The 17092-nt window shown below is 41.5% G+C and overlaps 1 protein-coding gene across 2 annotated transcripts in view; it reads left to right on the forward strand.

The window, feature by feature from the left end:
• The window catches only part of LOC128879025 (protein madd-4), a 291826-nt gene that overhangs the window by 252814 nt on the left and 21920 nt on the right, over positions 1 to 17092 (forward strand). For both annotated transcript variants that reach the window (XM_054127809.1, XM_054127816.1), the window contains exons 8-9: positions 6101 to 6203; positions 8132 to 8230. In XM_054127809.1, coding sequence (XP_053983784.1) covers positions 6101 to 6203; positions 8132 to 8230 — 202 coding nt within the window. The remainder of the gene's footprint in view (positions 1 to 6100; positions 6204 to 8131; positions 8231 to 17092) is intronic.

Consider the following 17092-nt stretch of genomic DNA (forward strand, 5'->3'; position numbering starts at 1 on the left):
ATTTTTTATTATTTATGATATACATAGTATTTTGTCTAAGAATATACTACTTTAGTATAGAAATATTATTGAATAAATATTCTTGTTCAGGGTCTTGTTTAGAATACAGCAAGGAAAATATTTTTTATTATTTACGATATGAATAATATTTTGTCCAAAAATGTGCTACTTTAATACAGAAATGTTATTTAATAAATCATTATTTTAATTTGGTGTCATTTAGATTCACACTGCCAAAGTAGAATACCATTCCTTCCTTTACGAAGCTTCCTTTACTTCCTTTACGAAGCTTCTAATAAAGAAAGTCCTCTTGCACATTTCGTCAAGTCTCTTATGGAATCCAACTTAATTTCCCCATTTTCAAGGGATTGTCCCAAGATCCTCCTGATGTTTGAAACTCTCAAATCACGAATGCTTCCACGACAACAGCCAAGTAGTTTCGGTTCTACGACACCGAGGCAAAAAGCTGCGCTTTCTGGATTTATAACGCTAACGTCCGGGTAAACCGTTCTCGATAAAGCGTAACGATCGGGACGGTATAACGAGAAGGTAGGGGGAACGTCCCGAGGATATTTTTTCGAAGAAACAATCTTAGTTCTCGGGACGATACGGCCCTTTCTTTGTCCGTATAAAGGGAAGGCAGAGGGATAAAAAGCGGCCGCTTTAAAGCTCGCTCCCGATGAGAATCGCTCGCCAGACGAGCGGACACTACGCCGGCGACGAAGTTCGAACAAAAACTTCGCCGCGAACCATTCTTACTGGATATACAGCCGCGGTGAAAACGCAGCACGTCGTTGAAACGTACAGAGGCGTGTGTATATAGGACCTGTTCCTTTGTAATCGAAATTATGGTTCGATGTCCGCGAAACCTTCGTCGATCCGCCTCGACGCGACGTTTATTCCCAGGGGTTTATTTGTTTCTTAAGTGTCTCTTGGATCGGGTGATTCTCGCGATTTATCGACGTCCGCGCGAATAAAGTTACGGGAAGACTTATTCATCCACCTTTCCAGGACGTATAATCTTGGAAACAGCGATGGGACCGGTCTGAGAGCTCTCAGAATGAAAATCAAGAGTCGATGGGGATTTTTGAACAGCAGTTCATAATAAAAGAATTGTAGCATCGGTGATTATTTTAGCCATTCGTATCTAGATAGTTTCGAGTAATAAAATTAATAACAAATCATTACCATGCGAAGGATTAATTTAAAAAATGTTGGCTTTCTTCCACTCCAGGAATATAACAATTTCGTCGTCCGAGAGTGCAGATTTAACATTGACTATAATTTCACGAATGTATACCGGAAAGCTATAAGCAACGATCGATACGATCTCCCCGTTCCCAGAAATTTAAAATCCCAGACTGAAACATAGCGAAGCAAACGAGAAGCAAACATTCCCATTCTACGAGGTAGAAATTTCCATTACCAGTTCGCATTCGTGCTTTTCAGAGCGTTGAGGAATCCTAAGAGAAGTGGAAAATAAATTCTGCTTCTACGGTGCTGACGTATGCGGCTTACGTCACCAAGCAACCCACCGTTTCTTTGGAGCAGGAGCACGTTGTTCGAGAGTGGCCATTTTTGGCACTACTCCGAAAAGAAAGTACTAGTAGCATATATAAAGAATCAGAAAACAGTAGTCAATCAATTATTTCACGTGTTCCATCTTCATTACCAAAAGGTATTCCATAAGAAGCTTAATTATTTGTTTTTCAATGAAACACAAATGGTATGAAATACATCTGATTTTTTTAAAGACAATTAAAGTCCCTTTGGTAAATCCTTTACTTCAAATGTATTCCATTTCGCCTTAATATTTTTACCATATTCTTAAACCATTAACTCGTCAGAAACGTTCCCTTTTAAAGTACTATTTACCAAGGCACACAACGTCCTCTTCAAGATGTTGGAACTATTTTAAATCTTCCCTTCGTTTCCAAATCATTTTCCTTTTTAAATCTCAAGTCTTTAATCTGTACCTTTCTTAAGAGGTTTTCATATTTTATAACCATATTCTTAAAACATTAAATCATCAGAATATGCACAAATAATTTTCTAAAACACCAACAGTAACGTTCCCCTTTAAAGCACTATTTACCAAGGTACACAACGTCCTCTTCAAGATGCTAGAACTATCTTAAATCTTCCCTCCCTTTCCAAATCATCTTCCTTTTTAGATTTCAAGGCTTTAATCTGTACCTTTCATTCAAAATCACCATCCTGTCTTAAGGGGAATGGTTGCAGCAAACAAAGACATCCCCATCGCCTTAGGCCAGCTCTTTAGCGTTATTCTATACACCCAAGACGTGAAAACTTCGGCACTTCGATGACGCACGTACCCAGAAACTCCTAGGTTAATGCAGCGCAAGCCGGAATCTCGAGTAGCTCAGGTTACTCGAACTCTCATTTAACTTTCTGCAAGAGGCGAATCACGCGACTGATTCGCGCCCACATTTTCCTCCTTCGGCCCCCCGGATCTTGCGAAGGTGCTTTACGAAACCTTTGAAACACAAATACTGGCTTGTGTAATTAATTAGAATAGAACCGGCTAGGGCACAATGTGCAAGCAACTGACCTACGAGGGTTGCTCGTTTCTTTGATAAGGGAGATTGGAATAGGAGGAAATAGATATTTCCTGTTCTTCGTCGTCGTTTTTTTTTAGGGGGGGAGGGGTCGTCGTTAAGGCAACGATCGAGGTCACACGTGACTAAATCGAAAATCGTTTACCTTATCGATCACCATTATGTTATCCAACTTAAACCTTCTATAAAACCACGAACACTTGGAGAACACTGGACACTATCACGCGTTGATACCTGATACAAATTGCCTATTTATATTCAGAAAAATAAGTAGGGAAAAAAATGATCCAAGGCTATCCTCGCCCAAGCATGTCACTTTACCGACATTTTCGATACATTTTAGGGCGCTTCTCAAACATTAACACAGACACAGAATGCGCAAAAGGTCTGGAATGGAAAAAAAAACGCTGGACAAAACACCACGCGAAATAAGATTACTCGGCCTCACAATAGTCGTAATTGGAATATGAATAATTGAACAGCTGGTGTTCGTCGTTAATTACGAATATTTGCGTTGCAAAGCAAAGGACCGTAGGATCGATCGACGCTTAAAAATCCAGACGTCGCGGGAAAGGTGATTGCAACGTTAACGGGCCACGACCGTTAATAAATCAGCCGAGTGGAGCGCGCCTCGTCAACGGTAAATTGGCGCTAATTGCCACGGTCGAGAATTTAGTTTAATTTGGTTCAGGCAGGCCACGCAAGTGGTCGGCGTTTCAGCCACCCCCCAAGAGGGCCCTGAATTCCTAAACCGCTGCCTACCCGCGACTGTGTATTAAGCCACTAAATACTTCAGCGGCCATTATTCCGTGTCGCGCCAGGGATACACCCTCAATTAAATTCTATTATCCTCCTTCCGGCAGATTTAACGGTTAATCTTGCTGGGCAGAACCGATCGAATCCCGTGAGCTGAAAGATGACAATTACACGTCCGGGTTGCTGGTGGCGTCGCGTTTCCAAGCGAAGGACGTCAATCGTGCTTGATCTGTAATTAATAGTGAATGCAAATTTCGATTTGGGGTGTCAGACAACTGTCAAGATGGTATCAGGCTGACGAGGCTATTAAGATCATGGGAGAGGTGAGATGATCTTGTATGTGGTCCTAAAAATTAAAATGACGCGTTAGGTATGCAATTCGATGTAAAAATCACGGATCGCAATGGAAAGTTACGGAAATATTTATCAAAAAAGTATAGAATTCATGGTATACTCGTGTAAATAAAAGCGACGTACGACAGGATCGATATTAGTCTTCTTAAGTCAGTAATTGATACTTAGACGCCAGGTGTTCGTACACCTGTACAAGGACATACAGGTACGACACGCGATAGTCCTGTCCGTCTTCTCAAAATGAAGACACCGTTCCACAAAGTCGTCATCAATCAGACTTAGTTCGGTAATTAACAGTGGACGTAAATCGTAATGACAGGTCCCGGAGACATCTGTCAAGATGGTATCGAGCTAACGAGAACGTTTGGCTCAATAAGATGGACACGCGATGATTCTGTCACGCCAGTGAAAGTGAAGACCATGTTCCGCAAACTCTACAACGAGAAGCATCCAACAAACAAGAAAGGTTCTTCATAGTTTCTCCATTCACCAACAATTATTTCAAACTGTTCCAATTACTCCAGGCTTCCTCCCAAGTGGTGCTTCCACTATCATTACTTGCATACAACGTTCCCAGCTGTCCAACAGATTTAGCAATTAATCCTACGATCCATCTCGGGCTAAATCACGCAGAAGGTAATGTTCCCCGCTTTAAAGGGCCTTCAGCGTACTCCCGAGTCCCGAACACCTTCTCAACGTATTTGGTAATTAATCTTACCATCTAACTGGTACCGGAGTACTCTCTCCTTCCAAACAATCGATCCCAGAATATCATTCTGAGCTACTTCCACTTCTTTTATTCTCCTCAGCTGTTTTCCCTTTTCACGTGCGTTACACTTTGGAGGAACATCCGGCCCAATTATCTGCCGCGACAAATGAACGTCGGGGAATTGCAGGAAGGGAACGAAACGGGAACAACGAGACTTTATCGAATGGGACGCGTTCATTGAGCATCTGTTTTCCTGGCATTACGGAGGCTTTCACGGCGAGACGACATCGGGGGTAAATAATCGGCTAGGCCGAACGTATCGAGACACCCGTACACGTGTTACACGAGAGGGAACAACGCGGTTCGCCGCTCATCGAGCAAAAGTTTCAAGCTATACGGTGACGCGATCGATGGGCTCGTCTGGCGACTGGGGAACACTTTCGCCTGACAGACACTCGATGCACTGGAAATTGAATAAATCCACGACGATTAATGGCCCGAAAGTCCTCCTTGATGTTTCCATCGCGTATCGTACGTCTACGTACCACCCAGCACAGAGGTTTTGTTGAAGGTTTATGAATTAGATATCTTTTAGAAGAAAGATAGGCGATCCAAACTGAAGGCGATGTGTGCAATTTCTTTTTAGAGAAATTACAGAATTTTTCAATAGATAATTCTACTATTTACCAGCCTTTGTTAAGATGACTTTTGTTGGACCTGCTCATTTTTAATTCGCGAATGGCACGATTTCCAAAACGTGTAATTCAGATTTTTGAAAGAGAAAGGTTCAAAAATATTAAAACGATTACGTCTGTTGGGGCTGTTCGCCGGCTCTTTGATCCCCGCTCGATGAAAATATTCGTTTTCCCGTAAAAAGGCATGCAAATATTAGGATTACCGAGGGCATACATGAATTTTAAGCATTCCCAACGACCTCTCGGATCGTTCCCTTCCCACGGGGGCGCTAAGTTAATAACTTTTTATCGGACCGCGCGATTTTGCAACTCCCAAGAACCGCGTACGGAAGTTTGGAACCGCCGACGAACGTTTAATTTTGTCGTGAATTTTTCTAACTGTCTAAGCATAACAATTTTATCTTCGTGTAGTTTCTAGGCACTTTCAGGGCCTCCACGTAAAGATTGCATTAGTTCTTTCTGTTTATAATGATTTGAACACGACAATTTTAACGGAATTGGACCATGGAATCTAATTAAAAATCGAAAAATAATTAAAAAGTATTGAAAAGAACATGGAAGATGAAATATTTAAAAACAACTGTAGGTATGAGAAAGGTAGACTTGAATTGATCCTTCCTGTTCATAGTTAATCACTTGGACACAACAATTCTAATGAAATAGAATCAGGATATATAGACAAAAATCGAAAAATAGTTTGAAACTATTCAAAATAACATGAAAGATACAATATTTGAAAAGAACCTTAGGTATTGATTTCATTAATTAGTAACCATTCATGTATTAAACGAACTGATTAGCACGTTCCTCCAACTACTCCATTTTCAATCCCTAAAAGAGTATAAATTCCACATAAATTCACACAAAAACGAAATGAAATAGAACATCCAAAAGACTCTACTAACATGTACGTGCCCTAGACGTTACGTAACATCCGTGGCTGGCTGCCACGAAACGAAAACGCTCTAGTCCCGCTGCGTTTCAATTGATTCTTTTTACGTTTCTAGATGGGTAACCGGCGACTGGAGTATGTGCAGCGTTAGCTGTGGAGGTGGGTCCAGGACCAGAGCCATTTTCTGCACCGAGGAGAATGGCAATGAGACTACAAAGGTAAATAAGGAGCGGGACAGAGATAATTTAAATACGCGGAATCCCTTTATATTAAATTCTCGGATTTCGACCTCGTTTCCTATCCCTGAAAAACACACCGCGGTGTTTCCCGACTTGTGGCGTTGTAGAGCGAAGAAAAAGAAAAGGATCGCTCGTGTAAATTACCCTGCGTTTTATTTTTCGTCCAGAGAAGATTCGAGTCGACTTAAAACATTCATTCGTCTCGAAGAATTTATTACTGTCTCGACTGCGATCACAAGATACGATAACGACGATGTAATCGAAAACTTGTGCCTCTTTATATGCTGAGATTTTTATTCCAGTATCAAGCTTTCATGGCCCGATGTTCGCGTGCTCGTTCGGGTTCGGTAATAAGTGTACAGTCACGACATTATTGACACGAAGCGACAATTTTATAGAATTAAATGGAAGGGGCTTTGAAGGAATTGTATCGAGAAAGGGGTGGTTTAGATCCTTAACTTATAAACTCATAAAGCAATTCAATGAAAGTTGAATTCTTAAGAAGCATTACAAATATTCAAGTATAAGTATTCGAATCATTATATCGACGTAATAATTCCTCCTCCAATCCCTATATTTACATCACGTCTCCCTGTATAAATAAATCTAAACTACGTAGTCTACCGTAATCCTTTTAAAATAAATTACTAAACGACGATTGCGTCAGTTTTTTTTAAATTAGACGCATTCATCCTATCAACACGAAATGTTTGCTCGCCCCGATAACTTTCCGAGCCGCTGCGAATCTCGAGAAATTCGCCCCCTCCGGTTGCTCGTCACATAAATGGGTTAATAATTCCTTGCATCTTTGAAGCTTTACGACGTGCTCGTGTCTCCGGAACTGTCGTACAGATACAGAGCCATCCATCCGTCCATCCATTCGGTGCCTATGACAGCCCCGCGAAACCCACGAACCCTAACCCAGTTCGGTTCGTTTAAACTGGAAGGGCTGCTCGCGGTTCTCTGTCAGCCACCGTAAAATCCTCTCATCCGAGACTCGGCGAGCACCTGGAACACACATACGTCAGAAATATGTATGGTTAGACACGTGTACCGTTCGCCAAGAGGATTTGCGTCTTCCACCGTGTCTACGTGTGTTCGCGGGGTCTCTTGAAACGGTTAGATAACACTCGAGGCGGTAATGGAGGATATAATATGTGTAATAATGTTTTGTGGCCCGCACGATTATTAGGAAACGAAAGCGCGATACGGGGTACTTCTGCGGCGAAATACTGGCTCGTAAAAGGGGTTGGCTTTTCGATGGGAGGTTCAAATGTGTACAACGAGGATTGTCGAATTTAGAGAGATTAGAGGGGGAGGTATTGAGATTTTATCGCGATTAAGGGAGGATATTAAAACGAGGAACAATATTTAATTGTTTTTAAAGTACTTGAACTGTTTTACCTCGAATTTAGTGGTACGAAGATATAATTTGTTCATCCATTTTGAAAAAAAAGTTTTTTCGATATTCTAATAGGGGAATATAACATTTAGGCAGATTAGAGGGGGAGGTATTGAAATTTTATTGTGTGTAAGGGAGGATTTTAACACAAGGAACAACATGTGTAGTTGTTTTACTTCGAATTTAGTGGAACGAAAATATCATTTGTTCATCCATTTTGAAAAGAATAAATTTATTCGGCGTCCCAATAGCAGTGTACAGATTAAGCTTCAGCTCAAAATCTCCCATCGCGATCAACTTGATAGCGGAACATTTTTTTATGAAATGTAAAATAAAATTCTTTCAATAATTAATTTTTTAAAAGGTCCATGCAATATTACCTATTTCGAAAAATATAATCCGTGTTATATTAATATATTTTTCGAAGAATAAAATGAAATTCAAATAGGAATTAAAAATGACTGTAAATGAATCGCGTAAAAAGTTGAAATACTTCTCGTTACAGCTTCCAGATCACAAGTGCAGCAGCACGCACAAGCCACGCAACCAGGAGAGCTGCAACACCATCTCCTGTCCCATGTGGGAGACCAGTAAATGGAGCGAGGTAAGTAGAAGGCAATCTCAGATACCCAAACTACGAATCCAGCGACTCGTGGAAAACGGAGACTAGGCAGTTACACGACAGACAAACGGGCGAGTCCGTATGTTTGACGCAGAAATTTAGGGATTTACTAGGCACGTAGGACGTGGTTCTGGGTACCAGTATTTATTATGGTTTCGGAGACGAGTACTCCGCTGAATCTTTCGAACCAAAACATAGCACAAAAGATCGATACTTCTCGATGAAAATAAAGAAAAGCTGAATTTGATACGATGGCTAGTTTTGAAGAGAAAAATTCAAATGTGTAGACCGTTTTCACATTAATGAACAAAAACTGAGAACGTCAACGTCGTGCATTTTTTAAACAAACTCGAATTCGACAAAATGATGACTTAAACCCCCCTCAATTTTAGGTTGTCTATAACATACTGCAATTTGATCAAAATCCCTGACTTCGAAACAGAAAAAACGATCAATTCGACGCGAAATAACTTGCACTCGTCATAAAAATGGTTGTAAATTCATTTCTACCTAAATAGAGCTGCTGCAAGCAATGAGAATATATTGATTTAAGTAGGGAAGTTTGAAAAAAACGTATTGTCTACAAGGAAGTGTAAAGAAACGTTCCCTTAGTATAATACAGATGGTGACCCACAACCAAGAGGAAATGTACCTCGCGTTCAGATTAGTTTCTCCGCTCGCTGAATTATTCCCCGTGACAAGGTTCTCTTAAATGATCAACGATACCGGTACACTTGCCACCCACGCACCACTTTCATAACGAACGACTCGATTGATCATTCCTCGTGCGCTGTAAGAGGGGGCGCAATTTCGCATCAGGTAAACCGACGAGCAACAAATTTCCATCCGGCGGGGTTAACAACGTTACGCGAGTTCAGACGGACCTTTTTGTCTCTTAAAAGGACGTTAACGGGTTTCGAGGATGAGGCGGACGAACGCGTAACGTTTCTCTATCCAGTTATATCTGTCTATTCGTATCAGGAAATCCGATTTCCTCCGGGAACAGTAAACAGGTCGGGCTGATTGTTGCAAAGGGAAATGAAACTCGTTCCACAATTTGCTTTGTGCGAGCCGGATGTTTTGTTATCGCGTTTCGTCGGGGTTAACGTCGGCCCGCCCAGGCACCGCGGAATGCAATTTTACGTTTCTTTTTTTAACCACTGGAAAAATTTTTCGACTTCAAACCCGTCCAAATGAAATTCGTCATTTACAAGCGACCGCAGACGAGCCTGTCGAATTAAAGGTTCGATGATCTGCTCGTTTACGCGTGAAGTATGCATAGTAGCGCACATAAAAGTGGCTTAACAACAAATATTGTTAACGGAGAGGGAAAGGGCAGGAAACTTTCCAAGATGCCGCTTTCAGAGGATACGTGCAGACGTCATAGGGATAATTCAAGAATTTTTTTTCATTATTTAGATACATATTTTAATCCAAAGCTAGACGCAATTTTACAAAACAGTTGTCCTGGAGAACAGAAGTTAAATTTTTTTGTTAAGATACATTTAAAAAATAGCCAAAATACAAGGACATGTCCTGTCTCGTGTATAGGATAATTTGAAAACGTTTCATCTGAAACATACCACGAACAACACTTTTATATACGCCTTTTGCTACTTTTTAGTGGACAAGAAACACGTATTTCATCTTCAACTTCGTACGTAACCACCCATTAATACGTTGAATGGCAGACAAGTATTCTTGAAAATTTCTGCTAGGATTAAATATTATTTAGACTATCGGAACGGACTATCAAACGTTCATCGTGGTATTTATTTTTGTAACTTCACCAAAATCCATAAATTTCATTCAAATTCATTTCCTTTAATGCTTAATTTTCAGAGTTAATATTTTGTACTTGTTCAGTGAAAAGCACTGTCACCCATATACGGGTGACGTGGCGAACAACGCGTTAAATCGGCATAAATCCCGACGGAAATATCGCGCGAAACTTCCGTTTCGACGTTTTCCTGCGCTCGTCCATTCGACGAACGGTCTAACAGGAATGAATGTATCGGCGTCGAAGGAAATTTGAATCGTCGCATTGGCAAGACCGACAAAGAGTCTAGCACCTGTACGCGTACAGAACTTCGCCAACTAAGGTCGACGCGAACTTCGGCAATTGAGTAATTCCGACGAACTTCTTGCTCTCTGTAGAAAGGAACAACTCGCGAAGCTGAAACGTCGAAAAGAAGAAAGTTTCGCGGCACTTCGTAATATTGCTACTGTTAAGAGTGTAACAAAGACGGCTTTCCGCAATATTATTACGTAAACGGCCATCACACGAGGATGTCCCTGAAATGGTGTGGAAAATTTTACAGCCGTGTTCCACGCGAGTCCACGAAGAAAAGAATCGTACAAATAAACAATGGTTAGCAAAGTTCGCGGTAGATAAGGCTGGGAACACCGAAGGTTCCGCAATTATCTTTGTGGTTCCGTAAAACCGCGTTTGCAGGAAACATTTTACCCTCCTGTGTTTTCTTCCCGTCTTTTCGTAACTTGAACGTCTTACGTATAAAAATGTGTGGAAATATTTCGTACCAATAGCACGTACTGTTTGTTGTACTCGGAAAGAGATATTTTTAATATAAACTTGGAATAAATATTTGGCATAAAATGTTGAACAAAATTTACAAAACTTACTGAAGAATTGAAACTATTATTACATTTATAAAATGATATACAAAATCTAAATACTGCGATCTAAAGATGTGTAATATTTCTTTAAACCCGGTAATATAATTTACCCTTAAAGTCGAATGTCCATTTTCAACAACTGTTCCAAAAGAATCGCATATCAGAGTATAACCAATAAGTCTGTCAAAGTTCTCCAAAAGAAGAAAATAAAAATATGCCTTCGAGGAATTAAATTCATACCCTCTAACCCTCGATGGTCGTCAAACTCCTTAATTTTCCCAAAAACACTTCGCCTCCCTCCACCTATATTAACGACCCTCTAAATTATCACTAGGGCCAAACGAACCCAAAGGACTCCTCCGACCGAGGCGCCAAAAATTCGCTGAAATCGGATTTCCTCGAAACTGAGAAAATCGAGCAAGCATAACTGGCGCTCCGGAACCACGCCAATAAAACTCGCGGGAAAGGCGAGACATTCGCGAGGGTAAAATTGCGTGGAGCAGACTCGGATGGATTTTCACCTTCGAGACGCGCCATTCGCAGTGTCTAAGCTTTTCAACGATAAATGCGCAGCGTTACACTCGTTCCGTTTCTATCTCGAAGCGTCTGTGGAAAATTTTCTCTCATCGTCTCCCCGTTCCTACATCCGTGCTCTTTGAGGACGTCCCAAGCCGAATCAGCGACATCAAACAGGACAATTTAGTCGTCAAATAACCACCATCACCTTTGGTCGTCCTTGCCCACCTTCTGGTCCCGTCTCACACGTGTCGCATGATCGACGATCCTTTGCTGCATAAAAGACAGTCGCCTGCTAATGAGATTAATCCTCTGGCCGAGCCCTTTCATACCTATCAATTCCCGATCGTCGAACTGAGACATCAAACAGGTAATGGAGACAGCTTGGTATCGATGTAATGCGAACATGGGGGTTCCTTTGAATGAGACGTTGGTACACTAGCAATTTCAACTCGTTTCAGACATTTTCAATCACATGTAAATAGAGTAAACGACAATGAATCGTGCGATTAGTGTGCAAGCCTCGCTGCAATCTGTTGCGTAAGTGTCCTGCTGGCTCAGAATAATTTTCAGCGCTCAGTTGACCAATTTTCTTTGATGGCGCTGCAATTTTGTTTCGAGCCATGATGCCCAATTTGTTAGAAAAATAACAATAATTTCAAAATTCTTGCATAAACGGAGATCATACTTTACGAGCACAGTCGAGGAGCATGCTCGGAATGAGTCGAAGCGAGCTATTGAAAAAACCTGGGAATTACGAGTGCCCTAAGGTAATTTAATTTCATCGTTCCGGTACCGTAAACGCGGAATCATAATACAGAGTTCAAAGCGCCGTATAGAATGCGACGCTGAAAAGGGATCGCTGGATCTCGGATGGGAACGGGGCAATTTCGCTATGTTTAAGGGGACATTTTGCGAAAGCTACGAGCGAATGGAAGATAAACGGACGAGCAGAAAAAAAATACAGGCGCGATAAGAAGTTCGAGAGCAGAGACGGAGGAAAGCGCGAGGAGGAGGACAGAAGTGCATTCTCGCGGAAAACGTTCGACGAATTCATCGTTGCCGATTGTGTCCATGGTGGACGGTGCTCTTACGCAGTGATGCACAACTTGCCTTATCAGCAGATATGAGACAAAAAGGAGGAATAAATATTCAGAGGTTAATAAGTCGCATAGGCACTATTAACTTCATTCATTTCAGTGTTTAATTTAAAAATAGCAACCATTTACTCTGTCACCAACCAGTGTAGAATAATAGAGTACAAAGATCCAGTCAGGTAAAAAATATATACAGTCAGTGTAAGAAGTATTCGTACAGCAACCAATTTAAAATAAAATTAATAAGAAAAGTAATAAGAGGCTAACATTAAACGTTAATTTAAGATTGTAATTTACGCAAATTCTACTCGAAAAATATGTAGAAATGTTGATAAATTATTTCTTCCCCTAAAATTTATTAATAAAATAAATACAAGAAGTATTATTTTGAATTGGCTTCTGTACGAATACTTATTACACCGACTATAAATGTAATATCGTGTACTATACAGAGTATAAAAGAAACTAATACATTTAATGACTAACTCAGTATAGCTTACGCATCATTGTGCAGAAGTTCTACACTCAATCAGACACGCAAATACTACAAATAACACATTGTCAGAAAATACTGAATACCTCAAATCGACTCAGCGGTGACCGAGAGTCACCTCTCGAGTGCAAAGGGTCAACTGTCATATAAATCGAACGAATAAGTCGAAATGCGTCGCAGGTCGTTGTGCACCACTGCCTGCACGCTATCGGACAAGTACGCTCGCACACGTTCACGTAGAGGAGCGCAAATCGATTCGAGACGCGGCATCAAGAGGCTCGCCGCCAAGTGCGTCGCCGTTGTATCGTGCACATGCAGCTCGTCGACGTTTTCGAACGGAGGTTTCGCATGCGTCGTCGTAACAAACGCGATTGAGATACGGGGGATGCACATCGCGGGGCGATTCGAACGACTCGGTGGCGCCCGTGGGAGTTTTCGAGCGAGGGTGGGACCCGTTTTGGCACGATGCTCGATGACCGACTCGCGCTCGTGCCATTTCTTCTCTGGCCATGCGACCGTGTCCTGGAAAGCGCGATATCTGCTGGAAGCGTTCCAGACATTTGGTTTTGGGGACGTCCGATGTCATGCGTTTATGGAAATTTAAGTCCACTCCCGGGCTCTTAGATTTTTCTCTTTATTCTACCGCCGCTCCCATGCATCCAAAGTGCACTCCTCGAAACGAGCGACGGGAGTCATGTCGTGGCATATGTACTCCTGGCGTGGTTTATTTATTTAAAAATTGTTAGGCTTCCTCGGTACAGCTAATTGTCGAGATAGGTGATTGTAGCAAAGGCTGGTCACAAGAGAAGTGAGGAGAAATGCTAGTTGAAATGAAGGAGATTGGGTTGACTCAATTTTACTTCTTTTTATCGAACCTCTTATAGGATATCGAAAAGATCCGAGGATTGATAACAATTGCGAACGTTCATTGCTGACGCCATATGTCGCGTTCAATTTATAACAATTTCGTTACTAAGAGTGAAGCTCCTTCAGATGCAAGCACAGCCAGAACAAAGTCAGCTATCGAAGCACGTGACACAAACGAAGTCCAATTTCCATCGCAAAATCTTTGAAAGTCCCCCATACATATTTCAGGTCACCTGAAACGAACAAAAGCACCGTGTATCCGATATAACGATACTCGAATCTAATCCTCCAATTATTTCAACTCCTTCACGGGTCCCACTTCAAGAACCGTTCCGACGCGGCGCGAGGAACATCACCGGGAGAGGAAACGTTGTTCCGTAGGAAATTAAAGTAACGTCTCCGTAACTTTGCGCGCTAGACCGTTTCGTTTATATTCAGGGACAAACTGGAGACGCTAAGAAAGTTCTGGGAACAATAAAATTTTACAGCATCGTATCTCAGCGCGTCGAGCGAGAAACAAGGGAACCGTACCGAATGCAACGGGCTGCGGGAAAAGTGACTGGCGGTCCCCGCGTCGTTGATGCAACCCCGTTCCCAGTACCTGGGACCCGAGGCTACAATAAGAGGTGCAAAGAGATGCAACAATAAGGGACAAGTTGTACAAGAAGGTCGGGACCGCGGCGTCTCTCGTTTCCGCGGCTCCGGACGAGCAAACTTTCCAACTGGTACACGCCGAGTAGGAAAAATCAACGGGGATTCCCCTGCGGGATCCCAAGACCCGAGTTATGCTTTATTCATGAGCCGGCGCTAAATGCACTCGCGGATCCCAGATACCGTATTTATTACTGTTACGCCGCGACACATAAAAACCGACGGCGGTATTTCACGGATCGTGAGAACTCACAATGCCGACGGCTAACGACGGATCGCGGTCGTTTCTACGGCTTTGGAATATTTTAAGATACGCGGGCGCCGATAGCGGGGACGGAACAGGGAAAGAAATCCCGTTGCAAATTGAATGGTAAATTTTGTTTTCGCTCTTCGACCGCTGGGGGACATCACGAATCCACTCACGCAGTTTCTTTCCATCTTTATATACAGTTATAGTGTAGTCATAGTATATCTATGTATAGTGTTTCGATCATGACTGCCACCTCGAGGGGAACTGTTTCTTCAATTTTATGAGGACCAAATTTGATTTGGAAATTTTTATTTATTGTCTCGTCAGCTTGTAAGCCATTAGCGACCACTGTGAGTTACATGTTCAACGTTTCTATACAGTCATAAGTAGTCGTAATATAATTAAAATAAATACGGAGTGACTTGTGGTTAGAATAACTAATTGTTACATCCAACAGTAATTATAAATACTATTTAGCATTAAATGTATATTTTAGAAGGTTGTAGTGTTTTGTTAACTCTTGTTTATATTTCTTTGGATATTTTTGTCCTTTGTAAATATAATTTTGAATATGCATTCCTTGTCATTTAAGCTGGTCTTGGGGATGGTTGGTCTGGTTTCGTATTTCTCGTAACATATGTTTTACTATGATTTTTACGTATTTTCTGTTTAATTGATGTTTAGTGGTTCTTGATTGTTAACAGGAAGTATAATTACATTAAGGGAAAGATAACAGAAGAATGAGTAAGAAATTTGTATCTTCTTCTGAAACTTATAGGAAATAACAGTGATGATTATTTAGAGACACATTACTCTAATATTCGCAACTGAAGAATTCCTTCAGCGAGACCATATTTGTTATACACAGGGTGTCCCACGCAACTGGAACACGCTGTCCCTTCTAAATGGTTGGGAATAGACAAAAAATGTTATAAGTAAAAGTTAAATGGTTTTGAATGGTGCGTAACATGCAACTAATTTTATGCACTTTTGTGCTTCGATGCATCAGGAAAATGGAACTGCACTTTTTTTTTTAAATGCAAACCTATATTTCTGACGACACAGATCGATGCAGTTTCTTGTACTCAATAAAAAGTACACACATACTTCTCCCCGAAACTTGTTCGTTGGGAAGTTATCGATGGTAATAGTTATCCGAACTATTTCTGTCTATGTTATGCACCATCCAAAACCATGTAACTTTCACTTATAACATTTTTTTCTATTCCCAACCGTTTAAGAGGTACAGCCTGTTCCAGTTGCGTGGGACATCCTGTATAGCTTGTGCATTTTTATGCATTTACAGAAAATTTGAATGCGCATGAAACTATAAAATGCACACAGTATACAATAACACAAAAAAGTATTGGAAATAAAGTTCATACGATAATGTTTACAAAGTAAAATAAATTTCTTTCCAGGTTTAATTTTTATAGAAATATTCAAATATTTACAAAACCTTTTATTTTGCTTAAAGGTCCGCAGTCTAGTTATATAAAAGTGAATCAGAGAAAAGGAAAGAATAAAAATGAATTAGAGCGCCATAAATCGATTCCCGGAAACTTCTCGAGAAGTTGGTGACCAGGACTTTCCTAAGGATACGTCTCCTCCTTATCATTCCCGACGACAAAGGGCGGTAAACAGGATTCACCGCGTAGAGCGACGAAAGTATCCTTAGTCACGTGTAAGCAAAAGTTTGGGTGGTTGTGATTTACGGCTCATCTCGCACTTGATCGATGCACAATGGGCCTTGGGCTCGCCTTGACGAGAGGAAACCGCGAGGGCTGCCAGAGGCGAGGAGATGGCGTCGGTATCCTTTCGCCAGCGATACATAAAGGCAGCCTCTTATACCCGTCAGTACAGTAATGATTTCATCCAGAGCCCCGGAGAGACGAAGAGCAAGAGAACCGCCCCCCTGCGCCCCTCGAAGACAGGAATTGATAGATTTCTCTCTTTTGTGAGCTCAGGAGCCATGCAAATATTGAACTGAAAGCACGGAGGCTCCTTAAAGCACTCCCTGCGATATCGGACTTCCTCCTCGAACTTCCATGGAGAGTAGGGACCGCTCTGAGAAAGACGCCGGGGAAGGGGGGCGACGAAGGGAACGGGCGAGGGGGTATCAGGGGAAACATCGAGATGGCTGGAAGTTGGAAAACAGAGGGAGGAAACGGGGAGAAAAAAAAGACGAAGTAGGTGAAGCGAAAACAAAGTGGGGCGAAAAGAAACTGAAAGGAAAAGGGAAAAATAGAGATTGAGAAGGAAGGAGGACTGTTTGGCGAAGTAAAGAAGTAGTGTATACAGGGTGTTCATTGTGTCCACTGGCATTGATTTGA

This window comes from Hylaeus volcanicus, chromosome 1 (genome assembly GCF_026283585.1).
Source record: "Hylaeus volcanicus isolate JK05 chromosome 1, UHH_iyHylVolc1.0_haploid, whole genome shotgun sequence".
Lineage (NCBI taxonomy): Eukaryota > Metazoa > Arthropoda > Insecta > Hymenoptera > Colletidae > Hylaeus > Hylaeus volcanicus.